This window comes from Orycteropus afer, unplaced genomic scaffold (assembly GCF_000298275.1).
Source record: "Orycteropus afer afer isolate SDZICR_OR568_19922 unplaced genomic scaffold, OryAfe1.0 scaffold00042, whole genome shotgun sequence".
In the NCBI taxonomy this organism is placed as follows: Eukaryota; Metazoa; Chordata; class Mammalia; order Tubulidentata; family Orycteropodidae; genus Orycteropus; species Orycteropus afer.
Window position 1 is genome coordinate 5041601 of NW_006921629.1, and position 19688 is coordinate 5061288.

Genomic DNA, 19688 nt, shown 5'->3' on the forward strand with positions numbered 1-19688 from the left:
GGGAGCTGTTGCATTGTGGTAAACTGTGGTCAATGACATGAGACAAAGTATATGTGAACTGCTGTATGGAAAGTAAATTTGCTCTGTAAATCTTCACCCAAATCACAATAAAAAATATATCTATATATATATAGAAAGAGAGATTTTGCCCAGAGAATCTTTCAATATTGCAACTCGAGGCCTAAATTTTTTCCTCAGTTCTTTCAACTTGAGAAATGCCAAGTGTATTCTTCTCTTTTGGTTTTCTAACTCCAGGTTTTTGCACATTTCATTACAGTAATTGGCTTTGTCTGCTCAAACTGCTCTTTGAAATCTTCTGTTCAGCTCTTTTATCTTGTCATTTCTTCCATTTGCTTTGGCTTCTCTGCTCAAAGGCAAGCTTCAGAGTCTCTTCTGACATCCATTTTGGTATTTTCTTTCTTTCTTGTATTTTTAATGACCTCATACTTTCTTCATGGATGATGTTCTTGATGGCAACCCACAATTATTCTTGTTTTCGGTCACTGGTGTTCAATGCATCAAATCTATTCTTCAGATGGTCTCTGAATTCAGGAGGGATATATTCAAGATCATATTTTGGCTCTTGTGCACTTGTTTTAATTGTCTTCAATTTCAAGTTGAACTTGAAAATGAGTAGTTGATTCCACAGTCAGCTCCTGACCTGGTTTTGGCTGAAGATAATGAGCTTCTCTATCACCTTTTGCCACAGATGTAGTCAATCTGATTCCTGTGTATTCCATCTGGTGAAGTCCACATGTATAGCCACCGTTTGTGTTGCTGAAAAAAGGTATTTGCAATGAATAAGTCTCTCTGGTCTTGCAAATTCTATCATGCAATCTCCAGCATTATTTCTGTCACCAAGGCCATATTTTCCAACTACTAGTGATTCGTCTTTGTTTCCAACTTTTGCATTCCAGTCACCAGTGATAATTAACACATCGTGATTGCACATTTGGTCAATTTCAGACTTCAGAAGTTGATAAAAATCTTCAATTTCCTCATCTTTGGCTTTGGTGGTTGGGGCATAAACTTGAATAATAGTCTTAATAACTGGTCTTCCTTGTAGACGTATGGATATTATCCTATCACCGACAGCATTGTACTTCAGGACAGATCTTAAAACATCCTTTGTGACAGTGAATGTCACACCATTCCTCTTCAAATTGTCATTCCCAGCATAGTAGATCATATGGTTGTCTGATTCAAAATGTCCAAAACTGGTCCACTTCAGCTTACTAATGCCTAGGATACCAATCTTTATGCATCCTATTTCACTTTTGGCAACTTCCAATTTTCTTACATTCATACTTTGTACATTCCATGTTCCAATTATTAATGTATGTTTGCAGCTATTTCTCCTCAATTTGAGTCGTGTCACATCAGCAAATGGAGGTTTCAAAAGCTTTACTCTATCTTTATCAGTAAAAACGGTTCTATTCTGATGATGTGGTTCTTTTCCAGACAGTTTGAGAGTCTTCCAACCTAAGTGGCTCATCCTCCTACACTGTATCAGACGGTGTTTCTGGGGGCTATTCATATAGTTGCCTAGTACTGTAACAGACAGTGTTTCTCTGCTATTCATAGGGTTTTCCCTGGCCAATTCTTTGAGAAGTGGATGGTCTCTTCCTTTTTCCTAGTCTGTCTCAGTCTGCAAGCCGTGCCAAAACCTGTGCACCATGTGTAACCCTGCTGGCATTTGAAACACCGGTGGCACAGACTCAAGTCTCATAGCAACACGCCACCACAGTACAACAAACTGACAGGTAAGTCTGTCTCCCTTAGCTGTTCAAAACCTCTCTACCCTCCCCTTACCTGGATCCCTCTGCCACTTGCTTGCTCTGTCCTGGACACCCTGGCTTTACTCTCCTTTCCCTTCTGCTTTTCCTGCCGCTTGGGGGTTGAGGCTTGGGTCCATCCCCTTACCTGGATCCCTCTGCTGCTTCTTCACTCTCTCCTGAACGCCCTAGCTTTCCTTTTCTTTCCACTCTGCTTTTCCTGCTCCTTGAGGGTTGAGGCCTGGGTCGCTCCCCTTACCTGGATCCCTCTGCCACTTGCTTGCTCTCTCCTGAATGCCCTGTCTTTCCTTTCCTTTGGAAAATATGGTCCTGGTGATAAAAATGACACTGGAGATCACAGGACAGAATTTTGCAAGACCAACAACTTAGTCACTGCAAATACCTTTTGTCAACAACATAAACAGTGGCTATACATGTGGACTTCACCAGATGGCAGTACACAGGAATCAGATTGACTACATCTGTAGAAAGAGGAGATGGAGAAGCTCAATATCTTCAGCCAAAACTAGGCCAGAAGCTGACTGTAGAACAGACCATCAGTTGCTCATATGCAAGTTCAAGTTGAAGCTGAGGACAATTAAAACAAGTCCATGAGAGCCAATATATGGCCTTAATTACATTCCTCCTGAATTTAGAGACCATCTAAAGAATAGATTTGATGCACTGAACACCAGTGACTGAAAACCAGAGGAACTGTGGGATGACATCAAGAATATCATTCATGAAGGAAGCAAGAAGTCATTAAAAAGACAGGAAACAAACAAAAAAAGACCAACATGGGTGTCAGAAAAGACTCTGAAACTTGCCCTTGAACAGAGAATAGCTAAACCAAATGGAAGAAACAACAAGATAAAAGACCTAAACAAAAGATTTCAAAAAGCTGTTCAAGAAGACAAAGTCAATTATTATAATGAAATGTGCAAAGACCTGGAGTTAGAAAACCAAAAGGGAAAAATATGCTTGGCATTTCTCAAGCTGAAGGAACTGAAGAAAAAAATTCAAGCCTTGAGTTACAATACTGAAAAGATGCTATGGGCAAAATATTGAATGATGCAGGAAACATCTAAAAAAGATGGAAGGAATACACAGTCACCATACCAAAAAGAATTGGTTGATGTTCATCCATTTCAGGAGGTGGTATATGATGAAGAACCAGTGGTATGAAAGGAAGAAGTTGAAGATGCACTGAAGGAATTGGCAAAGAACAAGACTCCAGGAATTGATGGAATACCCATTGAGATGTTTCAACAAATGGATGTCATGCTAGAGGCACTCAATCCTCAAGGATATCATGCTTGGTAAAGTGGAGGGTCAACGAAAAATGGAAAGGCCCTCAACGAAATGGACTAACACAGTGACTGCAACAATAGGCTTAGGTGTAGCAAAGACTGTGAGGCTGGCACAGGACTGGCTAGGCAGTGCTCATTATGTTGTACACAGGGTTCCTATGAGTTTGAGCCAACTTGACAGCACCTAAGAACAACTACACAAAAACATTTTTCTACATCCTACTTTGGTGAGTAGCAACTGGGGTCTTAAAAGTTTGCAAGCAGCCATCTAGATACAACACTGGGTTTCTCCTCATCCAGAGCAAAGAAGAATGACAAAAACCAAAGATGCATGGCAACAATTAATCCAAGGGACTAGCATATCATGTGATCCTCAGCCTATATGACCATGAAACCAGAAGGCCTAGATTGTACCCAGCTACCATTGTCAACCATTCAGAAAGTGATCAATGCAGGAGGATCCTGCATAGAGTGGGAGAGCAATATGGAACAAAACTGAGAATCACACCAAAAAAGACCAGGTTTACTGGTCTGATAGAGGCTGGTGAGACCCCGGAGACTATGACCTCTAGTTACCCTTCAGGTCTGGAACTGAACTCACTCCCGTGGCTTCCAGCAAACAACAGACTGGCATATAGGGTGACCATTTACATCAGGTAGATACACTCCTTGGAGAGATCAATAATGGGAGAACAGAAGAGCAGCATTTGTACAGGGAGACAGCTGGGGGCAGGAATGCATAGGAAAGAAGGACACAGGGAAGAGGTAACTACAGGGAGGAAATGGGAAGAGAGCTGTTGCGTTGCGAGGAATTGCAGTCAGTGTCATGAAACAAAATGTGTATGAACTGCTCTGTGGAAAATGAATTTGCTCTGTACACTTCCACCCAAATCACAATAGAAATTTAAAAAAGAAAAAAAAAAAAAAAGGACTAGCCTTCACAAACCACAATCATCTAACCTCAGGTTAGAACTAGATGGTATCAGGCTACCACTACCGACCATTCTGACCAGAGATACAATATATGGACCCTGATAGAACAGTAGAAAAGTGTAGAAAAAAATTCATGTTCTCAAAAAGTCCTCAAAACTAGTTGAGATAAGAGGAATCCTCAAAACTAGTAACTGAGACACCCTTTTAAATTTGAAGTGAAACTACTTCTGGAGGTATTTCAGCTAAATAACAGATTGGCTCATAAAATAAACAATATCACCCATGAGGTACTGCGTTCCTTTAAAAAAGTTACCTATATGAGACTAAATGGTCAATATTTACCCTAAAGCTTAGATGAGAAGTTATGAGGGGTAGGTTAACTAGATTAATGGAAACGGAACCACTAGATCAGAAATAATGAGAATGCTGACACATTGTGAAAAATGTAACCAACATCACTGAACAAATTTGTACAGAAATTGTTAAATGGAAACCTAATTTGCTGTGCAAACTTTCATCAAAAACACCACAAAATATTTTAAAAAAAAAAAACTGTTGAGAACCAAAAAAACATCTAGATAGATGAAGCATAAAGAATCCATCTACCTGCTTTATTTGCTTTCAAGGCTACACGAATTAATTCAAAGATACAGATAAAAGCTTAGAAATATGATAAAGAAAAATGCTGCCAGTGAACTTTGAGAGGTCATAAAGAATAGAAAGGTGCCAGACTGAGGATGAGAAAACGCTGCCCCAATTGTCTAAGTGCAGGGACTGTTAAGGGCAAAATGTGGTTTAGGTGGTTTCAGAACTATGGACTTAATTTTATGTCAACATCTAGATAACTTAAGGCCAGTTATTATGATGATTTGTTAGCACTCATACAGGGTTGCAGCATTTGCAAACAACAATGAAACTTTACCTATGGTAAAGTACTTTACAGTTTACAAAATACCTTCGCACATATTACCTCAAATCTTTGATTCTCACAGTCTTGAGAAAAAGGGCAGGTAGCATTATGCCCCCTCCCCACACTCACACACTCCTTTCAACATATTGGGAATCTAAGGCTCAAACAGTGTGACTTTTCCAGGTTGACTTCAGTAAATAAAAACACCAGGACTCAACCTCTAAGCCTTCTGACTCCCAATTGAGTACTCACTCAGTTTTTGTATCACACAGCTCTTAAAGTCAGCATCAGTTAAGAATATGTCATGCTGAAATTATATGATGCCTGGGATTTCCTTCAAATTAGGTTAGGTAGGAAATGGATAGGGATATGACGAAATACCATTGGCCATGAGTAGAAGCTAGGTAACAGATACATTGGAATTAATTTATAATAATCTCTCTACTATTATATCATTTGAAACTTTTCATAATAAAACTTGAAAAAAACACATAATGCCAATTAACATTCTTTGATTGGTTGACTGTACCAATAATCAATACTAAAACTAGTGTACCTGAATCTCAATATTTTTAAGTTTTTTTAAAAAAAAAGTCTCACACAATATCCTCATAAACTAAATGAGAGAAGAGATGAAAAATGTTACGCCAGAGTTTTAACCAGCAATGCACCAAATGGGAAACAACCAGGATGGTGAGATGTTCTGAAAATACGTCCTAAGAAAAATAATTGAAGCATTAGATATTTTTCCTGAAAAAAGAAAAGATCTACAGAATATTTATTGTATGTCTTCAAATATTTGTAAAGGGACAAATTTATTCTGTAAAGTTAATGAAGGTACAATTAGGAACAAATAGAAGAGGATACTGCATGGTTTACATTTTGAAAAGGTTGTATTTTGTTGTTGTTGTTGTTGTTATTTGCTGTTGAGTCGGCCCCGACTCATAGCGACCCCTCCTTGGGTTTCCGAGGCAGTTATCACTACGGAAGTAGGACTGCCCAACCTTCCCTCCGAGGAGTGGCTGGTGGGTTTGAACCGCCAGCCTTCTGGTTAGCAGTCAAGTGCCTTAGGCACTATGCTACCAGAGCTCCTAGGTTGTATTTTAGGGCTGTATTTTTTGACTTATCCAATTTGGATGCTGAACAGTCTGTGAAGCTGAAGTACATGAAAGACAACTCAGCATCAGGATAAGATGAAGATTCATTAATGACTGGCAATATGCAGATGATACTATTTTGCTTGCTGAAAATGGAAATGACTTAAAGTACTTACTAAGAGGTTAAAAACTACACACAGCCTTCAGTATGTATTACACCTGAATGTGAAGAAAATGAAAATCCTCACAAGTGGACTGATACATATCACCATGATAAATGAAGGGGAAAAAATGAAGTTGTCAAAGATTTCATTCTATTTGGATCAACAATCAATGCCCACGGAAGCGGCAGTCAACAAATCAAATGACATAGTGCAATGGACAAATCTTTGGCAAAAGACCTCTTTTTGAAGTTTTAAAAAGTAAAGACGTAGCTTTTACTACCAAGATGTACTGGACCCAAGCCATGTTGTTTTCAATCGCCTCATATGCATGAGAAAGCTGGACAAGGAAAACAGAAGAACTGACGCGTTAGAATTACAGTGTTAGAAAAGAATATTGAATATACTGTAAACTCACAGAAGAATGAACAAATCAGCCTGAGAAGAAATACAACCAGCATGCTCCACAGAAGCAATGATGGCAAGACTTCGGCTCGCTTACTTGATTTGGACACATCACCAAGACAGACCAGGTGCTAGAAAAGATTACCGTGTTTCATAAAGTAGTTGTTGTTGGTACTGTTGTTGTTGTTGTTGTTATGTACCGTCAAGTCAGACCCGACTCATAGTGACCCCTCCTTGGGTTTCCAAGCCAATATCACTGTGGAAGTAGATTGTCCAACCTTCCTTCTGAGGAGTGGGTAGTGGGTTTGAACCACTAGCCTTCTGGTTAGCAGTCAAGTGCCTTAGCCACTATGCTACCAGAGCTCCTTCATAAAGTACAGGGTCAGTGAAAATGAGGAAAACCCTCAATGAGATGGGTTGACACAACCACCACAATAATGAATCCAATTATACCAACAATCATGAATACAGCACAGGACCAGGCAATGTTTAGTTCTGTTACATATAATGTCACCATGATTTGGAGCCAACTTGAACAAACAATGACCACCTCATTTAGTCAACTCTGACTCACAGAGATCTCCACTTGATTTCCGAAGCAGTAAATCTTTAAGTAAGTAGATTGCCCTGTCTTCCTTCTGGGGAGCGGCTGGTAGATTTCAACTGCCAACCTTCTGGTTAGCAGTCAAACGCCTTAGGCACTGTGCCACCAGAGCTCCTTTATTTCTCACGAGGTAACAATAATGTTGTTGTTGTTGTTGTTGTTGTTATGTGCCATCAAGTCGGACCGACTCATAGCAACCCCTCCTTGGGTTTCCAAGGCAGTATCACTACAGAAGTAGATTGCCCAACTTGCCTTCCAAAGAGTGTCTGGTGGGTTTGAACCTCCAACTTTCTGGTTAGCAGTCAAGTGCCTTAGCCACTATGCTACCAACATTATGAAATGCTGTATGGAAAATGAATTTGCTCTGTAAACCTTCACCCAAATCACAATAAAACTTTTTTTAAAAAAGTAGCCAATGTTTATTGAACTCATTCTATGTGCCAGAAACCGTGCCACATTCTTTACATATATTTCCTTATTTAAATCTCACAACCACCCCTGTGAAGGAGATATTATTATTTACCTTATTTTACAAAGGAAGAAACTTAAGCTTAAAGAGTTTAACTTGGCTAACAGCTAATAAGTGATGGCAGAGAGCAGGGCTTCACATCCAGACAGTCTGATTTCAGAATCAACACCCTTAGTTACATACACCAAAATTTTAATAGTGGTTCCCTCTGAGTTGTGGTATTATAAAAGACTTTCATTTACTTTTTGTGACTTTTGCTGCACTTTCCATATTTCTACAACGAACATGAATTACTACTGTAGTCTTTTTTTAACATAAATACCCAAGTTGAAGTTGGAAAATCATCTGTCAGGGTTACTGCAAAAGTAGGACTTAAATAATCTCAGATTCCGTCTAAGGATCCATGACTAATCGATTAGTGACTGGAATCATTTTGTTTTTCAGTCAGAGGACTGGCTCAAAAAAATGAAACAAAAATTAATCCATTTTAAGTATTATAAAGTTTTCAATTGTCAGATCACAGTTCTCCTATTTTACAGATAATGAAAGAGGCTCAGAATTTAGGAGATTTACATCACGTCACAAAGGTAGCTGTGTCAGAGCAGAAGCCAGAGCCAGGTCTTCAATCACCCTCATGGTCAACATTTGACCAAAACATAACCTACCATCTCTCCCATCTGCTACCACAAAGTCATTTATCAGAGGCCAAAAACTGCAACATAACAGGAAGTACAAATGCTTCTTTTTTTTCCCCCTCAATTATCCAAAAGGAAGAAGACCTGCCTGGAGCATAAAGGCACATGTAACACTTTAGCAGCGCTGAACTAAGACAGAAAGACAGGAAGCAGAAAAAAATATTCCAGAAGACAAGATAAAGGATTTGAAATTTGTTACAAGGTGAAAAGAGCTGAAAAACTAGAGCTAGCAAACAACATAAGATATCCAGAAATCCAACAGGACAAGGCACTCAATACTACCAAAGTGAAAAGGGTCACCTTAAATTTAATCAAATTCTAAGTGGAATGTTCATTTTGAGTTTGAAAGCGAAGCTTAAATAAATGTATATTCCTTTTGGTAGTCTCATAAATTGTATTCTCTCACATTCAGAATGGAGCTCTTCTCATCTGAAAATCTAAGGTGAGTATAATGAAATATTATAAAACTAAATAAAAGGGGAACAATGTTACAACTTCTAGTAGCCAAAGAAACTTTGATAAGGTAAAAATAATGATAAAGAAATCAAGGATAAAATGCGTAAAACTTAATGTCTATTCCTAACACATGACCAATCAAAAACGATTTCCAGATATTCTCATACAAACATGAAAGATAAATCATAAATTAACAGTCTTCAAGTGAAGAAGCTATAATACATCTGTTACTTTACGTTATTTGTTCTATCACAAAAACGTAGACCTCTTTCATAAAGCTCAATTTATTTGAAAGTTAATGCTCTAAGGATGAAGGCACCCATACTCTAGTTCAAACTCAATTATGTCATATGATTGTGAACAAGTCGCTTTGCCTCTCTGCTTTTATTTTTTCTTGTGCACAGTAGAAATAATAATAAATGCCAAACTATAAATATAAAGCAAGAGTGGATAGAAAAATACTGCCCAAGACAGTAACTGTAGTACAGGCAGTCCCTAGGTTATAAACATCTGTCTTAGTAGATACGAACCAATGCTGTAAAGCCTACTGTGTAAAAATTCAAAATATACACAATGGCCATAATTACAAATGGTGCTACTTTGCAACACGCAAGATATTATTATTATTTAATGTATAATGTTAAATATATTTTAGTGTATCTGAAAGAGTTTCTGTAATGTTTTTATGTATAAAAAGGTACTATATACCCTATACTAAGACATTTGACTAACATGTTAGATACAAACCATACCTAACTGTTTCAACTTAAGTACAAACTCAACTTAAAGACAGACTTAGGAACAGAACTCAACTGTTATCCAGTAAACTGCCTGAAATACAATTTTTGACTATTTACAGTTTCATATTTAAAAATTCACACTTAAGACACTAAACAAACCCATGATGTGAGTTCTTGTTTTTGCTAGGAGCCATCAAGTCACCGAAGAACTGATGTATCTGAATTATGGTGTTGGCGAAGAATACCGAATACCATGGACTGCCAGAAGAACAAATAAATCTGTTTGAAGAAGTACAGCCAGAATGCTCCTTAAAAGCAAGGATGGTGAGGCTTCGTCTCATGTGCAAGAGACCAGTCCCTGAAGAATACTATCATGCTTGATAAAACAGAGGGCCAGAGAGGAAGAGGAAAACCCTCAACAAGGATGGACTGGTACAGTGACTACAACAACGCACTCAAGCATTGCAACGATTGTGAAGATGGTGCAGCACCAGGCAGTGTTTCATTGTGTCATACATAGGGTCACTAGAAGTTGGAACAGAGTCAACAGCACCTAACAACAAGTCAGTTTCAACTCAGCAACCCCATGTAACAGACTACAACTGTCCCACATGGTTTTCTCCGGCAAAGCCACTGTGTGCGTTCAAACTACCAGTGGCTTTCAATTAGCAGCTGAGCACTTAACCACTGAGTCACCAGGGCTCATTATGATGTGAAGAGGACAGGTATTATCCCCATTTTACAGATTAAAACACAGAAAACAATTCAGAGAGGTTAAATGACTTGCCCAAGGCCACAATACATGTTGCACAGTTAAGAGTTTTCTCTTACTACACAGTATGCTGCTCACACAAACTTGAGGTGTTAAGAATTGTTTTCTTATGCCCAAGTTATTATGACTACACAAGCTGTCAACAATAAGCACAAAAGTGTCATTTGAGATTGTTGTGAGCCATAATTACTTAAAAGGTCATTCATTATCTGAATAAAAAATTGTGATTAAAAATAAAGTCCTTTAAAGGTAACTTTCTGAAAGTCCTGTTATTTACTAAATTAACTTCATGTCCCTAACACTAAATACATCCCCCTACTGGGGAGTCACTGTGAAAGGATTTCACCTGGAAAAGTTAAGTAAATTCTCTGAAATTCACAGGATAAGACATTGACAGCTATAAAATATGAATAGGGGCAGGCAACAGCTTGTAGGCTTTCGCGGCAACCCTAAGCCAAACTAAAAGAGTGCCAGACTGTGGTTTAAAGAAAATATGCAATCTGGAGGTTTGCACCACAAGTTATTGCTACTGCAAATTAGTACCATTTATAGTAAAAATATGTAAAGTTTTAGAAGATAATTCCAATTCTCCATTACAACAGGATGGAATTCCTATTACCTTAGGACTTTGTCTCAACAAGAAGCTTTTTATAGACAATAGCTCAAAAGGCACTTTCAGAAAACCAAAGAATATAACAATGTATCTGCAAAAAGGACATGGGGGTGGCTTTCGACCTCCTCTAACATAACAAGGGGGAAGGAGGATCCAGGAGATCAACAGCCTGAGGTTGATTTCTACCAGCAGGAGGTCAGACATCCTGCCACCCTTCAATCTTTTTACCAAGTCTAACACTAATGGTGCCTCCCATAGCACTCACTACTCTGCTAGACCCAATAATTCACTGCAATAGCCACACACAACTCACACACAATACTCAAGAGTTTGGGATTTACTAGGGAAGTAACAGGTTATAATTCAGGATCAAAAATGAGTCAGGATACAGTTCCTCAACCAGGACAGTTTCTTCCTAGCTGTGCCACTGGCACATTTCTCTGTCTAGCCTCAGCCTCTGCCCTCCTCGGACAAATGTTATAAAGCTTTTCCAGCTCTGCCAATAGGTACCCAAAGAGGCACCCCACTCCACCAGCAAGTCTCCTGCCCGAAAGCACTTAGCTTTCTCGCTTTGTGAGCTGGGAAGCCCGCTGCTCTCTCATGTTGCTTTCCTGGTTATACTGACTCTGCTATCGTTGTCTCTCTGACATCTCAATGCAAGGATCTTGGGTCCAAGGACACCCTCTCCGCTGCTGGCTCTTTCTTAATGGTAATGAGAGCCACCTTACAACTTATGGGATGGCTCAATTTAAACCTAGTGAGATGGCAAAAGTTATCAAGCCTCGTGTAAGGGTTTCACACACCTTATGTGCGAGGTCCAACCCCCACAAGGATGTTTTACATTATTTTTTACATTATTAACAAGCCATCTAATCCCCTTGGTGGGCCACAAGCACCTGACATTTGCACAGTCCCACCCAGTCATCTGTTGAAAGTCACAAAGACCATGGCTGAAAGAGCCATATTAATTAAGCCACTCTACCACAATGTGACAGGCATGTAACATATGAAATGGTCAAATATGCAGTCTACTGTAGGCACTTTAAAACCAAACCAAACCAAACCAAACCCACTGTCATCAAGTCATATCCAACTCATAGCGACCCCTCCTTGGGTTTCTGAGGCAGTATCCCTACGGAAGTATATTGCCCAACCTTCCTTCTGAGGAGTGGCTGGTGGGTTTGAACTGCCAGCCTTCTGGTTGGCAGTCAAATGCCTTAGGCACTACGCCACCAGAGCTCCTACGTAGGCACTTTATTGTTGTTGTTATTTGCCATCGGGTCGGCCCCGACTCATAGCGACCCCTCCTTGGGTTTCCGAGGCAGTATCGCTATGGAAGTAGGATTGCCCAACCTTCCTTCCAAAGAGTGGCTGGTGGGTTTGAACCGCCAGCCTTCTGGTTAGCAGTCAAGTGCCTTAGGCACTATGCTACCAGAGCTCCTTAGGCACTTTAAGAGACCTTAATAAAAAAGCATTATCAATATCAGCTGTAATTTACATTTTATAATGTTAAATTTTTATTCAATACAACTTCTAAGAGTGCTGTTTACTGAAGGCTCTACCACCCAGTAGGATACAGCAATTTACAAATCACAGAAACCTTAAATAATTTAATTCACAGTCACTATGATGTTATACAATTTAACTTTTCTAGTCTTCAAGGTCAAAAACAAACTTTGTCTCATCTTCTTCCTAATCCCCCAAAAATAGAGCATTTTAAAAGATACCAGATGAAATAAGCCAATGCCTTTAGGAATACAAATCAATCCTCCACAAAGAAATAGCTTTAAATGCCCATATAATACTTCAATATTGATTCCAGGCCTTTTAACGGTTTAAGCTGACCACAAACATTCCCTTCTACTGCTTCTATAGAACATTATTCTCCTTAAACTTCCTTTAAAAAAAAAATGAGGCCTCCTATACTGCCAGTCCCTTGTCTTATACACACACACACACACACACACCTCTCAATGAAAGAGAGACTTAAAGAACACGTGTCCAAACCACATGTTTTTAATTAATACACTGCTCACTCTTATAAGCATGTTATTGTAATGAAACAACAGATTTTATATAGAATCCCAGAACACCAAACTTAAAGGCTAAAACAAAATACCTCATAGCAGTCTGAGGAATTTAAAGAACAAAGATGCCCAAATAAGGCATTCTAACTACTGTACCATATCACTAAACTTTTATTTAAGGACAAAATTCTCTGTTTGCCAAACACCAAAACAAAGCAGATTTCAAAAAATAATCTAATTTTCTATAGGTAAAATGTCAATTAAGAAGAGAAGTATAAAGAACTGGAATATTTTAAATCAAACGTAACAATATTGCTGGCTTTTTATTTATACTTTATACTTTCCAAACTTAAATAGTCACATTATATGTATGCCACAAATTAGATGATAAAACAAAAAAATAGATCAATTATGGGAAGCCACCATGTGTTACAGAAAGATGCTATCAGTACCCTAAGTGTTTGTCAGTGAATGCTGAAGTGTGGTGCAGCCCAAGGTACATATTCAGAGACTAATCAATTTCTTTTATTTTGTGAAACACAATAGTAAGCCGTAAAGAAAATATACACATCTTATATTTGATTAACCTTAAACTTTTCAAAGTGTTTCACAGTCACTGTCCTTTCAGACCACTGTAAAACTTAAGTGACATATCCAAGATCACAAAGGTAAGTTAATTTGATATGAAAACTGATTTAAAAAGCATTTTCACTCTATGGAAGGAAAAGTAAACATGTACAAGTTCCTCCTTTATTGCTCACTTTTTACCCATTCCTAGTTAAAATATCACTTAACTTATAAACGCTCAGCTACTGAAAACATTAAACTAAAATTCAGTCCTTTAAATCTAAAACAAAGTTAAAAATTACCACTCCTTTTACCCAGTCTACTCTTCAACCAGGAGTCAAGTCAAAACATTCCATCAATGATATACTATGTGCACATAACAGTGCTGGGTACTAAAAGAGATTTCTAACAGGGGCTTCCTGCTTGTCAGAAACTTTACACTACTTGAGACATAAAAATAAAAGAAACAACGCTAAGCTGTGTTCAACCAACCACCCTGATGGGAGAAACAGTGTGATTTTGTCCTGAGTGACCAGGACACCAAAAAGTGAGATAGCAGTGTTTGGTCTAAAAGGACTTCATGAAAAAAATGAAGCTTGAGTTGGACCTTGAAACATGGATAGGAATTAGAACAGCACAAAGGTGGAACGAAAACATTCAGAAAGCAGCGGCCATAAACAAAGACCCTGAGGCAGGAATAAGCATGACATGAACAGCAGACTGCCAGAACAGGACGCACACTAAGGCATAAGGAGGAATAGTTCGCAAAACTGAGTGGAGTCAGCTCCCAATGGATTGTTGTAGCACAAAGTGATGCTCTTACAATATTAAAATCATAGAATATTTAAACTAGGAAGAGAATTTTACAGATTCTCTAGTCAATTATTTTCCATGAGATGAGGAAATCTAGGATACATAGAGATTCAATGGCTGGCATAAGGACATAAACAGTAGATAGTAGAATAAAAACCCAGATCCCCGATAAAACCCCCAGTTCAATGATGGGTAGCATAATATGATAGAGAAAATGCACCTATAAAAAACATGGCTAATACCTGCACTGCTCACTGTACAAGAATCCATGAGAACATCAATCTATAACCAAACCAAACGCACTGCCACTGAGTTGGAACCGACTCATAGCGACCACCAATCTTCTGGTTAGCAGTCAAATGCCTTAGGCACTACGCCACCAGAGTTCCTGGATCAATATATAAGGATCTGTAAATGCACAAGTGGGAGCTCTAGTAGTGTAGTGCCTAACGCACTGGACTGCAAACCAGAAGGCTGGCGGTTCAAACCCACCAGCCACTCTTTGGAAGGAAGATGAGGCAATCTACTTCAGTAGTGATACTGCCTCGGAAACCCAAGGAGGGGTCGTTAAGAGTCAGGTATGACTCGACAGCACTTAACAACAACAACAAATGCACAAGTATTGTGTCATGGGGACTTGGAGGAAAGTGGTTTCAAGGGGTAGCAGAACACCTCAGTGACATTACAGTAAAGACCACTATGTCTTGCCAGAAGGAATCACCTTCAAGAAAGCAGCAATCCAGAAGGAGGGTGAGGTAGAAGATACTTTTCAGAGAGTTACAGAGGAAATATGTGGATACATACTACCGGCAGCACATATCTGGCAACAGAAGGAGGAAAAGGATTTGTCTGTAGAGAGAAAGCTGCAGGACCAAGTAGATATTCAAAAGAAAGAAAATCTTAGTAACCTTGAAAGTGAAAAGGAAGAAACATAAAACCTGAAGATGATAGATGGGGGAGGGGCAGGCCAACTAATTGTGGACCAGCTGGAGGAAATAAGAAGGGTGGTGGGGAGATGAGTTCCAGAATAAGAATAAGCATTATTTCTCACTCACCATAAAATTCTCTCTCACTATAAAAAGAGTATACAATTTCAAGTTATTCATAAAAACTTACTGCCACCAAGTCAACTCCGACTCATAGAAACCCCCTTTGGGTTTCCAAAGTGGTAAATCTTTATGGAAGATTGCCCAGTCTTCCTTCTGTAGAGTGGCTGGTGGGTTTGAATCACCAACTTTCCAGTTAGCAGTCAAATGCTTTAGGCACTAGGCTACCAGAAAAATGGTAGATCAGGCTTTAGGAACAAGGTTAGGGGATTTTAGTCCAAAACAGCTTCAAAGTTTTACAAAATCTATCTACTTGGTCAACTAACATGGTTTGTAACCTCAAAGGGAGTTGTCATTTCATACTGTTAGTTTTACACCATAAATTTCAAGGGCATTCAATTGACAACAACCAACAGCTGGTATCAAACCAAACCAAACTCACTGCCACTGAGTCGAATCCAACTCATAGCGACCCCCACTGGGTTTCCGAGGCAGTAAATCTTTACGGGAGTAGATTGCACCATCTTCCTTCTGTGGAACAGCTGATGGGTTTGAACCACCAACATTCTGGTTAGCAGTCAGATGCATGCCACTGGAGCTCCTTTAGTTGGTATATGCTATTACAAACCAAAAATTTATTGTGTTTAACAAAAAAAAAAAAGTTTCTCTTTTTCACTTCTTGTATCCTGTTTTTACCTGTTCAGATATGGAAAATACAAGCTTAAATAAATATATGCACAACAAATCATTTCTGGATGCCTTGTTTTCAACTTCTTACACACACACACAAACTTCAAATAACCATTTTCCTTTACTCCATTTTAGAAATGAAGCCCTACAGGACTGATAGGGCACAGAACTAGGTGGGTCATGTGAACAGGTATGGTATGCCCAGACAGACATTCTTCCAAATAAAACAAGGTTCTCTCCAATTCGTTCAGAACTCAGTTAATTAGTCATATTTAAAGCAATTTCAATTTAGAAGTTTACTATTCAACACAATAAAGGCAGGCTAAGGAAATGCAGAAGATATGACTGATACAGTCAGCTTTCTGGGTGTCCATTTTTGGAACTGCCATTTCCCTGGTGAAGGACATAATTACTTTTAAAATCAGTAATAATCGCTCAACTTAGGCCATATATTAGGTTTAATTCCAATATTTCACCCACTTGGAAATAAGGACCTGAGCTCAAAATGTCAAGATGGAACACTGCTGCTCACTTATTTTAAATGGGTCTACCAAGTCACTGAGCAATACCCACTGGAGTACAATATGCCTGTTATCCACTTCTGCTTTAATCACTACAAATATCAGAAGTCCAACCAAAACATCAATTCAATCATAAACAGAATTGCTATCTTTAGATATGCACATGCTCTCTGGGAACTGAAATGTTTCAACATACCACACATCTTAAACTGGGATGAAAAGAAGCTCAACTCCCCCTGGGCCCAGTAAAACAAAGTTCAGGCAGTTATTTTCAAAATTCACAACTTTCAGCAATACTTGAAACATGTAACATTCTTATACAAGTATCTCTCATTAAATGGAGGTCTTTTCCCCCCAAAATAAAAAACGTAATATAAACTCTAACTATACTTAATGGATTATTAAAACAAATCCTATGGGATATTTCTCCAGTAGATTATCACCCTGATTTCCATCACTCAATACTCTGCAAAGTAAAGATCTCGTTATTCCGCTGTGTGACCTTGGGAAGTCACTTAACCTCTCTGTGCCTCAGTTTTCTCATTAAAAATACACAATCCCAACCATTAAGATGAACTCTAATTTGAATTAAGCATTTACTACTTCTATAATAAATGAACACGCATTATGTTTATCACGGAAAATGCTTACATTTGAGAGCTTTAACCTTGTAAGAGAAAAATGTGAGTGATAATCTGCCCTATGCAACTATCCCTTAATTACAACAAGGAATATGAGAAAATGCCTCTGTTTAAAAAACTTATCTCTTTACTTTATAACAGATGGTGGTGAGTTTGATTCCACAGTATACATGACAAAGCAAACAACAAAGCCTACGGTTTTTAACACCGTAGACAAGAGAAATATTTTTTTGCATCACTGGGCATATTATCAAAAATCATTCCTCTTTTAAAATTTAGAAAACTATCTTTTCTTATGTCACAGATAAACCTAGAGAGCAACAGGTAAGAAGCGAATAAAATTAAAAAAAAATAATTAGTATTTGGGAACAACAATTGTGATGTGAATCCTTTAAATTCCTACATCCAGACTTTGCTGCTGAACCTCTGGTGTTCTTGGGTACCCTTTAAATACATTTTTAATTTACACAGAGAAAGTCTTTTCTATCAAGTTTTAAATCTAATCCCTATCAATGATGCAATCTGTTATAAGCAGTAACATTTTACTTCGTTGGTTAAATTAGTAGCAGAGTTGGTTAGATGCCTTTTGGCCTGGAAGCAGGATGTGTGAAAATCCCTCCAAGCTCTGCTTTGCAATTCTCTTTTATTTATGTACTTTCTTCTCAACTTCCTCTGCCTATTCCCAAATATCTTCCAGGTAGGTCAAAAGCACTCTACGAGCCTTACAGGAAATGTTTAGGGATCAAATAAGTGAAGCCCCTCCCCACCCTACTCAGCTCTTCATAATCAGTTTTATTATTAAATCCGGTAAACAAAATTGATTGACTCAACCTTAAACAATTCCCTCATCACAGGAAGCCCACGGTAGAACTGCAACAGCAAACAAAAAGCATCCCTTTAAATCACCCCCAAGCACCTACAATAGCACGGTTTAACTAATTCCCACTGACAAAAGGCTGTGTGCATTTATTCCGACCAGACCCATTACTTAAGTGTGTGAAGCTCAGGGATTAAAAGTCACCTCCTCAAGCTATGAAACTTTTTTTCCCCCATTCCAAATATTCTCAATGAAAATTCTTAGTCAACCAAGAGAAAAGAGTTGAAAAAACAAAACACTAGGTGAATTATCAGGTACAGGACCACATCCCAGCTGTCTCTGTTTTCTGTTCTCAGCTCAGATACAGTTTCCCACTTTCCTTTCACCCTTCTCCTCTTACTCCCCATGATTCTCACACAAGAAAGCAATATTCACGTTCTCAGACCGCTGGCGAAATACTGGGAAACTACAAGTACCAAGGAAGGGAAAAATAGTTCAGAAGCAGGGGGAATGAGAACAACAGTTTCCACTGCAAATGGCAATGTGAAAGCTGGTCTTGTCTCATCGAGATATGGGAGGACGCCCGTGTGGGCTATCAAAAAGATGAGCAGTGTGTGTGCACTTGGGCCACGCTGAGGCGATGGAGCAGAAAGTCAGTAAGAACCTGTGCTTTCCCAGCTTCTACTCTTCCCCCACCAAGAGAGGAAGCTGAAGAGACGGGGGGAGGGGCGAGATGTTATCTTTCTCCTATTGGGGGTACACAAGGCAGGCCTTAGAGTTCCTTCAGTCACTCACCCCCAGTTAGGAGATGCACAGAGGGAGAGGGAACCCCAATCGTTACCCCGCACCGTTCAAAAAAAAAAAGTCATGGGGAGGCCTGATTAAATGGAAGTGGGAAGCACCTCCAGGTCACCATCCCTATTAGAAATCGGAAAGGCTGTGGATAAAGAGGATGAAGGGTCGGAGGGGTGGACAAGAAAATGGTCCCACCCCCCGACTTAGGAGGGAAGGGAAGCTGGAGCTACCAGCCGTCCCTCCTTCCCCGCACCTCCCCCCTTAGCCACCCTCACTCGTTTCCCCCCTTGCCTTCCTCCAGAGCCTGAGGCAGCCGCGGGGGAGGCGGCTGCTCCTTCCTCCCCTCACCCACACTCCATCCCTACCCCCACTCCGCTCCCACCTCCCGCCAGCCAAGGGCCCGTTACCTGCTCGTCGAAGCGGTTGACCACGGCCTGGATCCATTCCACCGGCCTGTGCGCGGCCATGTCCTCCCCGCGGCCGGGGGGCGGTGGAGGAACCAGTCGGCCGGCGCCCAGGGCCGGGAAGAGGGCGGGGAGCGGGGGCTGAGGTGAGGGAAGAAACGAGGAGAAGGTCTGAGGAGTGCAGGCTCCGAACGTTCCCACGGGGGTGGGGATGGGGGGTCTGCGCCGAGCCGGGAGGGGGAGAGGGGAAGGGGGCGTTGGCAAGGCGGCTGGGGGGAGGGGACGGGGGAAAGGGGGCCCGGGGAGGGGAGGGGGCCTCTTGGTCGCTCTCCCCACTAGCGCCGTCTCCCCACAGCCATCACAGTCCAAGACGCCGCCATGACACCCCACCGGAAGTGGGATCCTTTCCACGGCCCGGGGAGAGGGA

General features: G+C 39.9%; 1 protein-coding gene across 1 annotated transcript in view; it reads right to left on the minus strand.

The window, feature by feature from the left end:
- Positions 1-19324, minus strand: part of NF1 (neurofibromin 1) — a 388569-nt gene extending 369245 nt beyond the window's left edge. The window contains exon 1 of the mRNA XM_007937345.2: positions 19265-19324. Within this exon, the coding sequence (XP_007935536.1) occupies positions 19265-19324 (60 nt within the window). The remainder of the gene's footprint in view (positions 1-19264) is intronic.
- Positions 19325-19688: the final 364 nt, after the last annotated feature.